Below are 19,869 nucleotides of genomic sequence, written 5' to 3' on the forward strand. Positions count from 1 at the left end.
TTTTTGAAAAGACAGGCATGTGGCAACGATTTTTTTTTTTTTTTTTTTTTTCCTTTTCTTTTTGTCTTTTTCATTTTGAATTTCACGGATAGTGTCATCCTTATAAAAGCATAAAGCATAGCGCACTAGCCTTGAAATTAACCATAGCTTCCATGGATGAAATTGTACCTTTGCCCTTTTCCTCTTCCTCTTCTTCATCATCTTCTTCAACCCCAAGAACAATAATGAAACATGATGTTTTCTTGAGTTTCAGAGGCGAAGACACGCGTAACAACTTCACCGGCCATCTTTATTATGCTTTGCGCCATCAAGGAATTCGAGCTTTCATCGACATCCAACTCGAAAAAGGAGAAGCAATCTCACCCTCACTCTCTTCAGCAATCCAACAGTCTCTAATTTCCATCGTTGTATTCTCCGAGAACTATGCATCTTCCGCGTGGTGTTTGGATGAACTTGTCAAGATCATGGAGTGTCGGGAATCGGGCAGACAACTGGTGTGGCCAATCTTTTTCAATGTAGACCCGTCCCATGTAAGAAATCTGACGGGCAGTTTTGGACAAGCATTAGCCATCTTTGAAGCTGATTCAACTGGAAAGTACAAGGAAAAACTGCCCAAATGGAAGATTGTTTTGAACATAGCTGGCAATCTATCTGGATGGCATATAGCCAGCTGCGACGGGTACATATATTCATATAGTCTTCCTCAATTTATATGTCTTTTATTCTTATCCATGTTATAGCGTATATGAGCATTTTCCCTCTAATTTATCAATGTTTCTTGCACTTATCCATATCACTGCTTACATGTATATATGGAAAAACTATTGGGATCCTTCGGTCGCCATCGTGGTAATTTATTACCATTACCGTTAAGCGTCCAGCTAAGCTGTCCAGTGGAGCCAGGCAAATGAGTTTAGTATATGTAAAATATATATGCTCGCAAAATGAAACCTGTGCTCTTACATACTGAGCTTTAAGTGTTAAAATGTTGTTGTATATGGGCAGGGATGAATCTCATCGTGTAATCCAAAAAGTTGTTGAAGCATCAGTATGCAAATTGAAGCCTGCTGTACCTCTTCTGATGGACATGTATCCTGTTGGAATTAGAGACTGTCTACAGGTTGTTGATTTGGGGTCGATAATAAATGCTGGAGACTATGATTTAGAAATGTTGGATATTTATGGAATTGGTGGTATAGGCAAAAGTAGCAGTGCTAAAGCTGTTTTGAATAAATTTGCTAATGAGTTCCAAAGCTCCAACTTCCTTGCAAATGCTGCGGAAACATCAAAGCAATACTGTGGTGGCTTGCAGTTTCACAGACCCAAAAGTGGTGCTAATCAGGTGTTTCCTCGTTTGAACCAGTCGTCACGAATCATTAAGGTTTCTCGAGCCAGCAGTGTAAAAGAAAGGCACAGCAAAATCTGGACTGCAAAAGGGTTAAGGGACAGAAGAGTTAGGTTATCAGTCAACACAGCTATTCAGTTCTATGACATTCTAGATAGGTTGGGTTTTGATCAACCTAGCAAAGCTGTGGAATGGCTGATTAGAGCGGCTTCGGATGCCATGCATGAGCTTCCTTCTCTGCCCACTTGTTCATTTCCTGATGCAACCGACCAGCTAAGTGACAATAAGAGACCAAGTGTGGAATTGAAATTGATAGACTAGGATGGAGATTCTGTTTCGCAGGTTACGCATGAATGAAAGGAATTGAAATTGCAAAAAGGGACACATAGTAAGAGTAATAAGAGTAAGAGAAAGCGAGTGAAGAAGCTTAATTGAACTTTGAGTGGTTTTGCACAACTTTTGCTAGTCAATTCCACTTGCTTTTCTTACCCTGTTCTGTTCTACACACGGGTTAGTTGTAAAACCAAAAATAGTTTGAATGTGAAGCTTTTAGAACCAATTTAGCATACTCTAAGAGCCTGATCTACCAACATTATTATTGTCATAAGCAAATACTCTGCCTGTATGGCTAGAGATGAGTTTGCTACATGATTTTCAATGGGTGTACATAATTTGGTAATTTCTAATGAAATTATTAATTTTATACAGTGCTTTTTCCTTTTTTTTTAATACATCGAATGAAATTGTGACGATGATTAATACACTGTCTTTTTATTTTCTCTGATCTTTATGCAAGTTTTTTTCTTCTATCTAAACTTTTCTCTGTTTACTGCTAATCGAATTGTAAGTTATAAAAGTAGCCAGATTCTTCTCTTAAGCAGGAATATAGCAGATTTATTTCTTTGTGAATGTGAAATCGTTAGAGATCTCTTGTTCAAAGACAGAGAACGATTTCCTTAAAAAAAATAATAACAATCTACGTAAGCAGAGGCCAGATTTACCATTCTCAAAACAGAGGGCTTTATATAAAGAATCTTTACAAACTCCAATTCTACCAAACTTTTTAAAGATATGCTGCTCTTGCTCTGGGAGTTGACTGTTTATATTATTATTATTATTTTTTTTTTTTAATTAATGTTGGTAATGCCAATGGTGATGGTCTATCCATGGAGTACTTCCATTGGTAAAGCACAAATGAGTTTTCTTCTTAATTATTTTTCATGTGAAGTGCTAATATTGAACCAAATTTGGTGACTCTTCATATTTCTCATTTTCTGTTGCTAATAAAGGAATGCACCGCTTAATTAAGGTTGAATGGTATAGAAAATCGGTATTTTGTAGAGAAGGAGATATGGAGTGTGTATATATATATATATATATAGACTAACCGCAGGTCTCCTTGCTGCTTTCTGTAGCCCATGCAAAGAAAGACTGCATCTGTAAGATCAAGATCATAAGCCAAATGCTTGACCATGTTAATTCCTAATAAGCCAAATGAGGTATTGTATAAAATTGATAAAACCATAAATTCAAACCTCAAAATTGGTCTTTTCACATTATTAACATCCTTGTATTAATTGGTGAAAATTGTATTCATGGAAAAATTATTTGGGGTAAATCCTTTCCTGTCAGAAGTGTCTATGCATGATATGGCTTCAAAAGTAACAAACAAACTCATTTAAAAGAACCAGATGCCACAAGCATATTCTTGATATATTTTCCACTAGATAACAGTTGAAGTCCAGAGAGCAACCGCATTCTTGTAGGAGAGTTATAGTCATTTTTATTCCAATCGAGAATATTACCAAAAAGAAAAAAAAAAAATTCCAATCTAGGTTCCAACTCTATTTTACCTCATGATTCCATCTGTTCCTTACATAAAAGCTTATGCAGGTATTATATGCATTACAGATGTCATTCATACAGGTAGCATATGCACCCTTTCATTAAAAACCATAACTATGTTAGCACCTCGCAGGTTCTGAAAAGTACAAATTTTCAATTGCTACTTGTTCTTCCTTTAAAATTCAAAATTCAAAGCTCCATCCAGCAATATACAACAAGCTCGTAAACGGTGAAACAATTGAAAGGAAGCAATTACTTTTATCATAAAGCTTAACATTAGAAGGATTATTAAATTTATTTATTACATTATCATGTAATTAAGGAACAACTTTACGTGTAAATATAATTGTTATCTCTGCCGTTGAGAAGCAAACACCTGCTCTTGAGTTAACAGCTTTGTCGATGTCCTCAGTAGAAATCGTGGGTCCTAAAGATTGGAACGCATATGCTGACCAAATAAAATTATAAACTCTTCGATTCTGCAAGGAAAAGGAAAAAGGAACAAAACTAATGGTAGGGATTAATAGCTTTCAATATGACACCAAAAGGAAAGAAATAATTTGCAACTTCTTGTTTGTACCAACCTTTCTGAAGAAAGGTTGAATCCTCTGTTTTGCATAAAGCAATGTACTTTCTAAGTAAGTTAATTGTCGAGCACATCATGACCCCCTTAATTGTGTTCTCCTACTCTTGAATCTTGATGAATAAGTATCATCAAGCACATCATGACCCCCTTAATTGTGTTCTCCTACTCTTGAATCTTGATGAATAAGTATCATCATCTTCATCTTCTCTTCCATACCTCACCTCACCTACATGAGTTTCATCATTTTTAGGCAGGGATCACCACACCTGTTACCCATATAAAATGAAAAACTAGCTAAGAATTAACCAACCTTGAGCAGTTGCAGAATAGTATCAGTGCTTTCTTTAACCATGAATGCCCATATACGGATAATGCAAGTGAATTACGTACCGAGCAAGTAAGTAAATGCATCATCTGTCGCAGCAAAACTCTATTTATATATCTTTTCTATGTCATGATGATCCCATTTCCATGCACTTGCCTCTCTGTTGAGCGGAGAAACATTGTAATTAGCTACCCTATATACGACAACAGTCCTATACATGACAATTAATGTTTACTAAATCAATTAAGCATTTAATAAAATGGAAAACATATATATATATATATATATATAATTGTACAATTAAGATAATTCACTGATAAAACAAGACGAAACCTGTCTTGTCATTTCTTTTTTTCTCCCTTATTCTGGTTTCTTAAAAATGTGCAAAGATTGGAGAGGACTGAGCTGAAGAAACTGTTTCCCAGAAGAAAGGTAGAAGAACTGAGCTGTTTTTTGATATTGGCATGGCTGGCCTGTCTTCGTTGCTGTTCCTTATGGGTCCGTTTGGTGCCACATACTAAAGGACCGCATTGTATTAAAAAAGCACCATCTCATATTTGGTTTTAAAAACACGGAAATCGAGATGCACAATAATTATGCTGGACCTACTTATAATGCGGTATACAAATACAACTTGTTTGGAAAGTTGAATGCCCTTCAGCTAAGGTTACAAGAGGTAGAGCCATTGATCCTCAACAACTGCTTGCGGACTTGGCTTCGATGGAAATTCATACCTTTGTTATTAGCTTTGCTTCAGAGATTTACTAAGAAGCATTTGACGAGTGATAATGGTGGAAATAAGGCTCGGTTACATGTTATCCACCTGTATCTGAACATTGCATTATCCAGAAGCATTCACTATCCAAAAAAGATGCCTCTAAAAATTTAATAACTAATCTGTTACGGAATTGGGAGAAAAACAAATAGCAACGGAAACAAAGAAAACGAAGAACAAACACACAATTTACGTGGAAACCCTTGACGGGAAAAACCACGGGCAGGGAGAAGCAAATCCAATATCGAAAAATTGGTACAAAAAAGTGAGCCAAAATCGAGATACCCTAAAACCCCAAAATTACAGCCAAACAAAAATATATATATATATATAGTACGGAAGAAACCCTAAAATTGAACAGGTTCATACCGCGGGGATGCTGCCCCCACACCCCCGTTGGGCTCAGTGGTGGGCTATGGTCTCGGGCCTATCGGCCCAAGACCTCCGCTTCCACCACAGAACCCCAAAGTTTTCTCCAAAATTAGTTTCACCAAATGGGTCGCACCGCGAGCTTTTTGAGTCGGGTCAACAAGAATTCGGGTCACTAACTCTAACATAATCTTTTTTAGACCCAGGAGTTCCATAACATCTGTTATAGTAATATTCGCTAATATTTTTTTTTACTCCCTGTTATGCTAGTATTATGGTAATATAATGAGTAAAAATAAAAATATTTTTAAATTTCAATAATGAATTCCATTTTTTTCTTTCTATTTCTTTGATAAAATTTTATTGATATTTAATAATTTTCGATATTTTTATCAATATTTTCATGTTTAAGATTTTTCAATATTTCTATGAAGACTAATATTTTGAATTTTTATATAACACTGTTAGAAATCTCTTGCTAAAAAACGAATATGATTTCCTTTAAAAAAATAATAAGAATCAACATAAGTGGAGGCCAAATTTACCGTTCTCCAAGGGGAGGGATTCATTACTTCAAAAGAAAACGGCAGAGCGATTTATATAACTCCAATTCTACCAAACTTTTTATAGATATGCCGCTCTTAGTCTTAGAGTTGTTTTTTTAAATTTTTATTGTTTTTGATTAATGTTGGTAATGCCAATGGTGATGATCTTTCCATGGAGTGGTTCCGTTGGCAAAGCACAAACGAGTTTTCTTCTCAATTATTTTTTGTGTGAAGTGCTATTATTGAACCAAATTTGGTGATTCTATTTCTCTTCATAATTTCTCATTGTCTGTTGCTAACAAAGGAATACTCCGTTTAACTAACGTTGAAATGAATACTCCGTTTAATTAAGGTTGAAAAATATAGAAAATCCGATATTTGGAAGAGAAGGAGATATGAAATATATATATATATATATACACACACACACACACACATAGACTAACCAATGGTTTCCTCACTGCTTGGTGTAGCATATGCAAAGAAAGACTGCATCCGAGATCGAAATCATAAGCAAACTTCTTCACCATGTTAATTCCGAACATTACCTGTCTGAGGTATGGTATAAAATTGATAAAACCATAAATTCAAAGCTCAAAAATGGTCTTTTCACATTATTAACATCCTTTTAAGTATTAGTGAAAACTGTATTCATGGAATGAGTATTCGGCGTTAATCCTTCTCTGTCGGAAGTGTCTATGCATGATTATGGCATCAAAAGCATTATCAAATGGTCTCTTTTTATGGAACTCTCAAAAAGTTTCTTCCAAAATCAAAACTTTATCTCTGTTTCTTGTCCAATATTGTTTACGCTTCTGATTAACTAATTATTAACGACTGAGCTACTAGCGCTTGGAGGACCATATCCCCCCAGTGGTTCATATGTAATTAAGCTAAATGTTGATTGTTGCAAAAATGGGACCTTAAAAAAAGTTAGTGCTGTGAGTCCTCATTAAGTAGGATTGGATCGAAGGTCACGTTGCTAATATTTTTAGGATGATGTGGACAGCTTGTGGCTGCGGAGCTCCAAGTGTATTATTCTTTAGTCTACTTATGGATTGAATGAACTTTCAACATCTTCAGATGGAGGTTTGATTAAGGTCAACCAGAAAATTGAAAGGTCACCTCCTAGCTGCTGTTCAATTTGATTTTTTTTTTTTTTTTTCAATTTGATTAACGTGGATGTCAACAATTCTATTTATCATATAAATGACCATATCATTAATATCTATTGCTAATATTATTAGTGGCAAATAACGAGTTTTTATGGCATAACACGCAATTGCTTGTACTATGCAAAGAGACAATTGTGCTTTTTAACACTTTTTTTTCAAATACAAAGTCTTTTGTTTTTTCAATGAAAAATGTTATGTAGCATTATTAGTGAACAATTATCAATAAAACCTACAAATTAAATGGTAATTTGAATATTTACTGTTTAAATATTTATTTTTAAAATTTTAATATAAAAATAATAAAATTATATACTTTAATTATAATTTATTATATAAGATGGTGATTATAGCTAGTAATGACAAATAACATGACTCTAATACACTCCATATGCATTAATTCTCTTGAACTGCAACAATCTACAAATATGGAAGCCAAACTTTCCTTTTAATAGAATATGTAATTCTTAGTTCAACAAGTACTATCTATCTTCTTAACCTTATTCTAGTCTAGAACATGATGAATGAGCTGAATCATTTTATATATAGCTCATGGGGATTCAAATCTTATAGTTCTAAATGTTACATATCTTCCTTATTATATTTACTTTGGAAAGCTATTTAGGGGTATGATCCATGCTGTTGATTTGTAATATGGGTCTAGGTGGCTTGTTGATATTCCTTCTTTGTGATCCATATTGAGGCTAGTGGTTTTTCATGGGTTTTATTTACTATTAGAATAATCTACCTGAAAACAATTGTAAAGAAAACTGTTGCTTACTATTTGTTGTACCAATGCCATAGAATAGCAATTATATGCCAAAACCTCTCATAGATACCAAAATAAAACATTGTAGACAAGCAATAGATGTCCTAAGTGCCAAAAGAAACCTAAGATAATACAACTTTCTTATGGGTAAATATAATGCATATATGAATATACAATTAACATCTACTATAAATATGATCATCTAACAGAATGAGTATTTGATTCTTCAGGGATAAGTGCTAAACTGCAAGATATATTCTCAGATCAAATTATTTTGGCATGATTTGACAGTATAATATGTACTATAGCACACTTTTAATTCGGCCTATGATTAAAACAGCGTATGATTTTGAGAAACAAAAATTGGTATTTTTTATTCTAGAAACGAGCTAGCAAGCTAGCTTGCTTGCCAAGATCGACCAATGCCTCCATATTTTGCATTAATTCTTGGTTACTAGCTAGGCCTGATGATGAACAGCTTTTTGGGTAAGAATAAAATGTCTTTTCAATGTCTAAATTAAACTAAAAAACGTTATCCTACAATTCATAGCACTCGATTCTTGCCAGTAGCCATCTGTTCAACGACTTTTGCTTGAATAATAGCTTTTCAATCTAGGATAATTGATATGATAATAATATAGGATTATTTTTAAGCCAATTTCTTGGGGGTTATAATTAAAGGAAGAAGAAGTGATTTTGCTATGGTTAAGTCTGAGGTACATGGACCCTAATTTTTCTTTAATTAATTATGAAAAAAATTTGAGAGTTTGTACAAACTCTAACTTAGATTTCGTTTGTTTGCTTATTTATTGATTTTGGTAAACAACTATACCTTAAATTTCAACTATAGATTTATTAACAAAAACTTTGTTATTAAAAAGTAGGTTTTCGTGCACTGAATTCCTCTGAAACAGAAGCCGAGGAGGCATTGTTCTAGAGCATATTGGTATTTGTAATTTAAGCCGCAACTCAAGGAAGTATAGGCTTTTAAGAATCTAGGTTATAGCTACCCAATTACTACAAGAACCTATTATTCACCAAAAAAAAAAAAAAAAGGAAAGAACCTATGGTTATAGTTTATTAATTAATCAGTTGATTTGGTTTTTTCTCCTTAATGAGCCACTTATGAAAAGTTTTTTGATTTTGCATCTCAGTGCTTCTAGTCAATTCAATGATCATAATAATGATAAGATCAATTATTAGTGACCAACAGATATGGTTAATTTTACAATATTGCTGCTATTTATTAATTTATACACACAAATTTAATGGAAGTTGCCGGATATAGATAAGGTCACTAGCCCAAAACAAATGGACCTACTATTAATCAAAATGAAACGAAACAGTTTTAATTTTTTATTTTTTTTAAATTGAAAATGAGGATTGAATTTATATTATTATTACATCATCATTATTATTATTATTATTATTATTTTGGTAATAATGAGGATTTGAACTCAAATCGTTTGAGGAAATGATTAAATGATTAAAAAACTATGATGATAATCAAATGATTAAAAAAAAGAAAAAACTATGATGATAATCTTGATGAATAAATGATGGATTGATTAATATAATAGAAAAAATATGAAATCACAGCCATCCATAATGGCGAATCTCACAGTGGAATTCTCAATTCCAAGAACAAGAAGCTCCCATTGTCCCACAAGATGAAGCATAATTTAATTTGTCTTTTGAGGCGCTCAATATGTAACATTTTATTCAAATTGAAATCAAGTGTTCAAACACGCATCTTGAGGTACGGTGTTCTCTAAGTTTCTCAAACTTCTAAAATATAGAGTTTTAAAAATAAAAACAAAAAAATTGCGAATAATATGGAGTTGGGTTTTGTTAATACTTTTTGTCTGTGTTGGCATCACTATCATTATATATCATTGGGTGAATAACAATATCTTACTCCCAATTTACTACATATATATATATATATATATGTGTGTGCGCGCGCGCGCGCGCGCGATTTGCATGCAGTACTTAATCGTTTTGTGAATTTTTTAAAACACCAAACTACTTCTTAACAATATCTTACTCCCAATTTACTATATATATATATATATATATATATGTGTGCGCGCGCGCGCGCGCGCTTTGCATGCAGTACTTAATCGTTTTGTGAATTTTTTAAAACACCAAATTACTTCTTAAAATATTGTTTCCATTATCATTTCAATCAAATCAATAATAACAAACGTTTTAAAACATTTTATGAAAATCATTAAATTGTGAATATGTAATTTGTTTAAAGAATAAAGCATAAAATACAGTAGTTAATTTGAGGGGGAAAAAGTTACTTATAATGAAGGAAGCGTGACCTGTTATAGTACATACTTTTTTAAATCATATGTCAACGAATAGATATATACCGTGGCGAATAAAGTTTGGAAGACAAAATGCAAAATTGCAACAGTTTTTTAAAGGGGAAATAGTATTTAACTCTAATTTATATAATGGTTATCAGTGTCATGGTGATCATTATTGACTTATTTTGATATAAAATTGATTGTGATATTAAATGATGTATTCGTTGGCATTTAGCTGGTGTTTCGGTGTGTGCGAACCAAATTTGGCATAAGGTTCGAATTCAGTACTTGGACATAAGAAGAAAAATAATGTTGTATAGCAATTATTCAGTGGAACATAAAAAATAAATAAATAAATAAACATTTATACTCCAACAATATCAATTTTCAATTTACATAAAGTGTTTCTTATCAACAAGCATTGGAAATCCTTGGTTTAGATTCTCGTCCCTTTAATTGTCAAAGATTTATCATATGTGTTTCTTTAAAATTCTTATCCAATAAATTAGAATTTGGTCTTGCGTATTTTTCATCCATGTAATTATGGATCATAAAAAATTTCTAAACTTTTTTTATCATAAAAAAAAATCTCTAAACTTAATGAAGATTAGTTAGGCATTGGACCATATATAGAAGTTACAAGGAATTTTTAAGTCCATAAACGCACCTATAATATACATTCGTCATTAAGCACTTATTAGATTCTATATATCACTATTTTATGCAAACATATATTATAAGTAGAGTAGTTCCATTTTAAAGTTTCATTTTTCTTTTTGGAAGCAAAGGAAAAAAAAAAAAAAAAACAACATTTACATTTTGTTAGGTAATAAATTTTCAAAAGATTAATTTTCTTTCAAGTAAAAATCCACTCAAATGCTCAATTGGAAAATAATCAATTCCAATATAGATAATCTTAGCTTTTATACAGCCCTAATTGAATATACATGTAGCTCAAAAATGAAAGAGGCCAATTTTTCGTTAAAAATTAGCACAAACATGGGATTAAAAAGAAGAGGAATTTTTATGGTGATGGAAAATAATATCAACCCGCCCGTTTGACAGCCCGAAAAGTGGTGGTGGGCAAAAACAAAAAAATCCAAAAACGACAAAAAAAGGAAGAAGCCCGAGTCTTTCTGAGAGGGTGAGACATAAAAAAGAAACGTGGCACACATGGGGAACGTTAATATTTGCAAAGTAAAAGAGCGCATGCTTGTTTGACCATCAAATCAAAACCGTATGTTGTTTTGGATGTCCTACACGCTTTAATCAAACTCTAAACTAAGACCGTCAAAACAAAACCAAATTCCATTCTACTATTCATTAAGTCAAAGCAAATACCACACGATTATTTATTCTTATATATAACCAAACTCACTCTCACTTTCGCCCTCCATCCAAACAAGTCTTCCTTTCTGTCCCTCCTCCATTTCTCACATCGAAACATTTATTCTAATAATCCTCCATGGATTTCTTTTGCTTCAATCCTCCTCTTCTTCTACTTATTGGTTGAGTATATATACATATGTACTCTGACTGATCTTGAGGAGATTAATCATATATATATATATATAATATTGAACAATATGGAAAAAAGCTCCAACTTTGTCATCAATGGAGGCCTCAAATTGCCCATTGGATACCGCTTCCATCCCACTGATGAAGAACTCCTCCTTCACTATTTGAAAAAGAAGGTCCTCAACATTCCATTGCCTGCTTCTGTTATTCCCGAGTTTGATGTTTTCCAGGCTCACCCATATGACTTGCCTGGTTAGTTTTCTGGAATTAAAACCAAATCTCTAACATTTTCTTTTTTCTTTTTTTCTTTTTTTTTTTTTTTTTTTTAGCCCCTTCAAAATATTGATGAATTTAAGTCCTTAATTTCCTGTGCGGTTTTTTTTTTATTTTTTTATTTTTTTTTTTTATTTTTTTGGGGTTTGGTTAGGTGATTTGAGGGAAAAGAGGTATTTCTTTTACAACCAGAAGAGAAATGTGAATGATGAAATGTGCAAGAGAGTTTCTGGGTGTTCTGGTTATTGGAAGCCTGTTATTGGTAAAGAAAAGCAGATTGTTGCTTCTGATAATAATGATCAGAGAAACAGAGCTTTTGGGGTCAGAAAAACTCTGCTTTTCCGTGAAAGGAAGCGACCGCGTGGGAGACAAACTCGTTGGGTTATGCATGAATATCATCTTCTAGGCTTAGGAATAAACCCAAACTCATTTTCCCAGGTATGGAAATCAAAGATTATATATATATATATATATATAGAAAATCTAGTTTAATGCAGAGTTTATGATCATTTTTTGTCATGCATTCTCTCTGATTCTTGTGTGTTTTTGCCTTTTAACCCTTTTACAGAAATTTGAAATGGAAGTGGGAGAGTGGGTTATCTTTCGTATCTTTCAGAGAAGAAGGAGGCCTAGAAATTATGGAATTGTTTCTCAGCCACCAAACACCAAAAGAACTAAGATAACGGATATGATTAGACCAAGTTATTTGGATTACACAGTAGAAAACGTCTCTGTTTCAGGTCCACCATCACCCTGTTTGTCATTTTCTAGTGGAGTCACTGAAATCTCTTTCGATGGAGTAGTAGATGATCAAGAGGAAAACAGTAATCCAAACCTTTTATAGGTTTTTAATTTCTTTAATATTTCTTGTATCAGAGAGAGGTTTCAAGCTTTCTGGAATAGCATTTGTAAGCGATTTAATACCCAATTGTCGTTCTCAAAAATAAATGAGCAAAGAAGGTGAAAAAAAAAACAAAGGGGCATTTTTATCTTTCAAAAATCTGCCTACTTGATCAATTCTATCAATTTCAATATAAACATGGTTTAGAGAGAATAAGGATTTCCTCTTCTTTTGTCTTTATTTTTGGCCATAAAGGATAGGGTTTTTTAAAAAAGTCAAAAAAGAAAAATTGTTTTTAATTATTTGGAGTAGGGAGAAAAATGGTTCTTTATTTATCTAATCATGACAAAGGAATAGAAAAAGGATGAGATCTCTCTTGTGAGTTGGGCACATGAAATGGAATACAGAAATGTCAGTGGAAAATAGAATCGACCCATGTGGGTTTTGTTTGGTATCCGTCTTTCTATACAAAGAACTTAATTCCCAATAAATGAAAAGGCTTTCAATTTTATCGAATCTTGAAGACTTTTGTTTTTAAAAAAAAAAAAAAAATCAATTTGTCTCACATTAAAAAATAACAAAGATTCTGTCATTGTTTCCAATTATGCATTGGCATTCGCTAAGATCGATTATAATTAATGTGTTTCCCCCTAAATAATGGTGTTGGTTGTGTTGGGGAAGTGAACAAGGCACAAAATGTTTTCTATATAGCTAATTAATGCAGTTGATATATAAATATATTGCAACCTGTCATGGGAGTTGAGAATTAGATGCTTTTTGTCATAAATAGAGCCAGAAGGGAGTGACAATCATGGTTAATTTACTATTTCACGAAGCCTCCAACTCTCAAGCATCACAATTTGACCTTTAATATAAGAATAGGAGGGGAAATTATAAGATCCGTTAATGTTGAACAAACTTCATGAGGATATAAATTGATTGGTAGGAAAGACCATTATGTGCATATATATATATATAAGAAACGCATGTATGGAACTACAAGTTTTTAAGAACATTTTATTCAATGTACTCTATCCACTAAAGATATAAATTAAAAGAAGTATAAAATAAATTGAAATCATTACGTGTTTTCATATAAATCTAATTTTTTAAAAGATATATAATTTGTATTTTCACTTTTATATTATATTTGTCATTTGGTCTTTCAATATTAACTGACATCTTTTATATAGAATAAGACGGAAATTTGATACAATATGAATTATATTTTGTTTTACAAATAAGAATCATATTACGTCACAAACATTATGAATTGAAATTTTATTATATAAGCTTTTAATTTTTAATTCTAAGATGTTGATGTGAACATGATTCCTTTTTTTTTTTTTTTTTTTTTTTTAAGGGAACATGATTCTCTTTTTTTTGGGGTAGAAATGATTCTCTTTATATATAAAATATTGGAAGATATATATATTCACATTGGACGAAAACTCTATACTTATGCTAATTCACTTATATTCCAAACTTTAAATGTATCTTAAAAAAAGTTTAACTTGAAGAGTGATGAAAGTAGCCAATATTGTAAACACAACACAAAAAGCTACCTTTAGGTAACCCTAAACCCCAAAGGCATGCAATTGGAAAAGAAAAAGTATGAATTGCATTTAAAATAAGGGGTTATAAATCATGTGAACTGGAGGATAACATGTCCTCGATTAGCATCATGTAGCATCCTATAGAGTCTGAACATGTTCAATGGGACAGCAGAGAAATTAAAAATAGAGAACATTAAATTTGAGTCAGAATTCAGGACGGAAAAGTAATTGAAGAGGTTTTGTTTCTTGAGGGGTTTTGATGGGACACTGAAGGTACACATACAGAAACAGAAATTGCCCATCAAGGTTTCTTGTACAAGTGGTATTAGAATCTTCCTTAGACCTTATAGGGAATTAATTAATTACTTTAAATTAATGTTTTGTTGGTGATTCCACTAATCCAAAGTTTACTTTTAAAAATTCTTCACGGCACTAAGATCGATTCAATTATCGAGGTGGTTAAGCAAATTTAATTGGATCTTTGAGACGCAATGTAAAATGCTGACTTTATGGGCCTAATTATTCAATGAAAGGGGCCTAGAGGGTAGCTAGGCCCTTCTTGGTGGTACGTACAATATAAGTTTTGTATCTTTCACACTGTTTGAATTGACCCAAAAAAAAAAAAAAAGAATTGATGTTATTTTTATAATTATTATTTCTAAAAGCTGAATCAGAGTAATAAGAAACAAAATTTATTATTATTTTTTTGGTGAATAGAAACAAAATTTATTATTGACTTGTAAGTGTACGAACGGAGATATAATTTTATATACTTGAAATGAAACTGGATCATAATCAGAAGAAATCAATATTGGTTTGAAACAGTGAAACAACATGAGGGGGAAGAATTCGGCTTATTTCCAAAGACACTATAGTCTTTTTGAAATGGTTTTTTAAATTTTTTGAGAGGGGGCACCATCCACGATCTTCAAGAAAATATTGTTTTTGAAAAATAAATATGAATTATATTTTTTATTTTAAAAAATGAGGGTGGCCAAGTGCTTAAACTGGATCCACCAGTGATAGAAAGTTTTGAATAAAATTTATAAATAATGGCTTCATAATTATTAGGCTATGGTAAGTCTCATATTTTATGTTTCTTAAAAAACAAAAAAAAAGTCTGATATTTTCGGCTCTACTTATTTTATTTTAATTTATTTTTCTTTTTAAGCATGAACTAATTATGTACCATTTTTTTTTTTGGGACTATTAAAAGCTTCCAATTCATTTCTATTAAGAAGAAAGAGATATATCTGTCAAGATGAGTTATGAAGCTCATGAGGAAATTCAGTTCTCCAACATGGAGGAAGAATTGGACATGAAGCATTCTTGGCTATCCAAACGGCAATTTTATTAGCCCTACGGTTTACAAAGTTAAAAGCACAAATTAGGTACAAACTCAAAATATAGATAATCACATGATTAAGGATGGTATTCCATTATTAGTTGCCTTCTAATTTATTATATATTTCGTAATAGGTTATACTGTATATACCTAAATTGTTCGCTCTCCATATCCCAATTAAAGGAAAAAAAAAAAGAAAAAAAGAAAAAGGAAAATAGTTTAATCGAAGCCAGAGAGAATTAGTAGTTTTAAACTAAAGCATTAGAGAACATAAAACAAATAGGGAAATAGTCTTTTTTTTTTTTCCTTTTTTTGGGTCATCCTAACAGCTTTAATTAACTAAAACAAGTCTAATAATTACATATATATGAAATTAAAATGTCTGGCTTTTTCATGCATGTTTTTATTTAACCCTATATCCCGCAATGCTTGTTGTGTCACTCATTTTAATTCTTCAAAAACTAACTCTTTTTTTTTTTTTTTTTTTGGGTACCCTTATTATCTTTCCAGCTTTGATAGTGTCCCTTTGACCAAAATATTCGCTATATTCCTTTCTTCTCCATTTCAAGATTTCCATTTTCATTTTCATGTATCTCATGCTGCTAGCTCCTTCCTCTTCCTCCTCTTCCTCAATGGGATGTGGCATCTCAAAGTTTGAGCAAGAAGTGATAACAGGTACCACTTACGAATCAAACGACAAATTAATCAATCATAGAGATCAAGATCATGTAGATCGCCACCATCCAATTTCCTCCACCTCAAAACTCGAAGATTATGGAAGGAATAATGAGGATAATATCGATGATTATCGAGCTCGAGATGGCCACAGAATATATACTTCCTCAAACACGAAGGAGGAAGTAGAATCCATGCAAGAAAGGGAGGTAAAAGGATGTCGTAATTCTAATGATTTTGATGGCACGAAGGAGAAAGATAGATTGTTGGAGAAGAAACTGCTAGTAGATAATAAGCAAAATGGTATTAATAACAGTATGGGAGAGGTTGAGGAAGATAGACAAAAAGATTATGAAGAAGAAGAAGAGAAACAACTATATGATAGGGAAGATAGCTTGTGTTTTCCAGGTTCACCAAGTTTTAGGGATTACTGCAATCTTGATGATGAATGTCATTCAAAAGATAATTGTAAAAAAGGTGAGTAAAGAATATTGATTTTTTTTATAATATTATTGAGGACTTAAAATGTATCTATATATGGTTTATCTTGGAGAGAAAAACCATCATTATTTTAAGGTATATGTGTAATAGATAAACGTTGATATATATATATATATATATATATATACAGGTAATTAATATTATTGTTGATGCAGAAGATAAGACTAACGAGTCGCAATTAACATTGGAGGGACCTCCGGATGGAGACGAGGTTATTACCATTTATGCAATTCTCTTTTCCCTTCGTTTCCTATTCTATTATCTAATAAAACTATTTAGTTTAATTTTTTGCTCAAAAGTTGAATTAAAAGTGATGAGGAAAAAAATATATATGATCATTGAAAAAAAAAAATTACACTTATATACTGCAGTTATGATTTTATAAAATTAAAATACAATTCAAATAAATTAAACTAAATCAATCATTTTCATTTCAAACTAATTTTTTACATTGTTTTCATATCTTTATAAAAACTAGATAATTATTAAATTGTTTTCATGTCTTTATAAAAACTAGATAATTATTATAATATATATATATATATATTATATTGTTGTAACAAACATTTAGTTTTGATATGCCGCGATATGTGAAAGGAATGCTAAAAAACTAGTGTGAACTTTCTGAGGGTTGCTATGCAAGTATATTCTGTTACATTTTGTTTTTTTTTTTTTGTTTTTTCACAGCCAAGTGGGGCTGGGGCTGGGGCTGGGGCTGGGGCTCAACAAATACTTTTGAAGAAAGCTAGCAAAGTAAGAAGATTTAGAGATGCCATGTCTAGTCGATCACGAAGGCAAGGCAGAAAGACCACTTTGAAAGTTTATTCTAATAATAAAGCACCCAAAAAACCAGTCGGAAAAGCTGCTTAATTAATTGAGGACATATACAATTAAAATATTATATATCCTTTTCTTCACTTCTCCTTCATCTTATTTCTCTTCTTTTTACTTGTACATGTCATTTGTTATACACATTGAAAAAGTGTATAAATATATATTTTCTTTCTCTAAGCATTTTTTTTTACTAACTATATATATATATATATATACACAGGTCGATGATTAATTTTAATTTATGCGTGTGGCTAAACATGTACATACATACTGCAATTGAATTGATATGTATATGTGTGTCTATATATATATATATATATATATACTATATCGTTTTTGCGCTCAAATGTCCCTGAATAAAAAGTTAATCAAATTTAATAAGTAATTGCATGTGCGGAATGAAAAATGTGTATGTATATATATGGAGTATTAATTACGGATACATCGTCATGAATTAATGATATAAGAACATAGATAGATGATATAAGATCCATTAATTTTATCAATTATTTCGCAATTTAATCAATGCCAAAAGTGATGATATACACGCTTCACCCTAGATATAATATATGTAATTTTCTACTAAAATAAAAATTAAAAGATAATAACTCTTTATACCATGAGTTCCAAACAGGTGATCTTCAGTTTTTCTTCTCTTTTTCAATTTGCGTCAATATGGATATATTTGAACAATATATTTATTAATATTTGAATACTAATATATTTATTTATATCTAAATTTTATGAAAGGAAAAATCCATATATGATCAGTTTTTGTAAATAAAAATAAGGTTTATTTATATTAAATTCAAATCATTTGAAGTACTTTGACAAATAAATTTACAATTCATTTTATAATAGATTAAAAAAGCCTAAAACATATAAAACAACAATCCAATTAACCAAATCGATCCTAAAATCGATTTGCAGTGAATTGAATTAAATTAGAAACTGAAATCGATTTAGATTAGATTAAAATTTTCCAAAACCAGTTACTATTGGATCAATATCTATTAAATGGTCGGTTATAGATTAAAAAGAACCATATAAAAATATTTCATACTAACATACAAAAACTATCTAATCTAATAAGTTATTTATTAAATATATAAATAATGAAATATGTATATTTAATAATTTCGTAAACTAGATAATGCGTTTAGTATTATTCGAAATGTGTGAGTTATGCATATACATATGGGATCAACCCTATTCGAAGGTGTGACCTGCCTCGCCTAGAATTGTCATGTTTGACTAGCATTTACAGATATTTTCTTAATCAAATCAAATTCTTTATATAAAGATTAATATTAAAACTTTCTTTTATAAAACAAAGTCAATAAAATACAGTTCTATATATTTCAAAAAAAAATAAAAAATACAGTTCTATAAATTAAGATATCCATAGAAATTATAATGGAAAATAATAATAATACATTTTTGAGACCCAGGTTTCAAAGTATAAAATTTATGAAGTTGCAGACAGTTTAATTATATGTACATCAAACGCAGAATTGATAATGAATTCTTATAGACATAAAAACGAATTATGATGGTGACAATGAAGGATTTCTTGGATGTTATGAAACGATCTGCTTAAAGATTTTATTTTATTTTCATAATTTTTCAATAGTGGGTTTTCTAACAATATAATTTTTCTAATTAAAGGAAATGTGTGTTTTTCTAATCAGATAATTTTTTTACTGTACTTTCTATCTTCTTTTTCATTTCTATAGTGTGATAGAAGTTCTTATTCAATATTCAAAATTTTTTTTTTCCAAGAAGTGAAAATGTTAATTATAATTAGTTTTTAAGTCTTGAACTAGATTATGTGGGGTCATCACCAATGGTGTTTACCGTCAGAGTGTTTACCATAGAGTTGGGATTAGTAAATATTAGCTGATTAATTACTTTGATATTTAATTTGTAAATAAAAATTAATATCTTTTTGATTTTCATATAAAAAATACAGATAACGCATATTGACGAAATATCGTGGCGATCACTGCACATAAATGTGGGCGATGAATTTTCCATTTGGGTGCATCAACTATTTTCCCAAGAAAGGAAAGGGGCAAAATGGGTAATTCAAAGTAGATCTGACCCACCTACCGGCGTGGTCAAAGTAAGATAATTTTCGTTCTGGAACCGCTTCTTTCCTTGTCAGCAAATCTGACTTTGACTCTTTCATTGCTGCAACTGGAAACTATCGACTAAGAGAATTCATTGACAACGAGTCATCCTATCCAACCATTCTTGTCTCGCCATGTCATACTG

At 31.3% G+C, this 19,869-nt stretch overlaps 3 protein-coding genes across 3 annotated transcripts; all 3 read left to right on the top strand.

The window, feature by feature from the left end:
- The first annotated feature begins 118 nt into the window (after positions 1-118).
- On the top strand, positions 119-2,052 carry LOC107428027 (disease resistance protein RPV1). Its single transcript, XM_016038475.4, has 2 exons — positions 119-679; positions 1,006-2,052. Exons 1-2 carry the CDS (start codon positions 153-155, stop codon positions 1,664-1,666), a joined length of 1,188 nt encoding a protein of 395 aa, XP_015893961.3. The 5' UTR covers positions 119-152; the 3' UTR covers positions 1,667-2,052.
- A 9,381-nt stretch (positions 2,053-11,433) lies between these two features.
- Positions 11,434-12,817, top strand: LOC107428022 (NAC domain-containing protein 83). Its single transcript, XM_016038466.4, has 3 exons — positions 11,434-11,819; positions 11,995-12,278; positions 12,409-12,817. The coding sequence occupies exons 1-3, from the start codon at positions 11,636-11,638 to the stop codon at positions 12,682-12,684; spliced, it is 744 nt and encodes a 247-aa protein (XP_015893952.3). The 5' UTR covers positions 11,434-11,635; the 3' UTR covers positions 12,685-12,817.
- A 3,281-nt stretch (positions 12,818-16,098) lies between these two features.
- LOC125424268 (uncharacterized) lies at positions 16,099-17,628 on the top strand. The gene is made up of 3 exons (XM_048481107.2): positions 16,099-16,734; positions 16,914-16,969; positions 17,446-17,628. The coding sequence occupies exons 1-3, from the start codon at positions 16,170-16,172 to the stop codon at positions 17,626-17,628; spliced, it is 804 nt and encodes a 267-aa protein (XP_048337064.1). The 5' UTR covers positions 16,099-16,169.
- The last annotated feature ends 2,241 nt before the right edge of the window (positions 17,629-19,869 follow it).

Source organism: Ziziphus jujuba, chromosome 9, assembly GCF_031755915.1.
Source record: "Ziziphus jujuba cultivar Dongzao chromosome 9, ASM3175591v1".
NCBI classification, from domain to species: Eukaryota; Viridiplantae; Streptophyta; class Magnoliopsida; order Rosales; family Rhamnaceae; genus Ziziphus; species Ziziphus jujuba.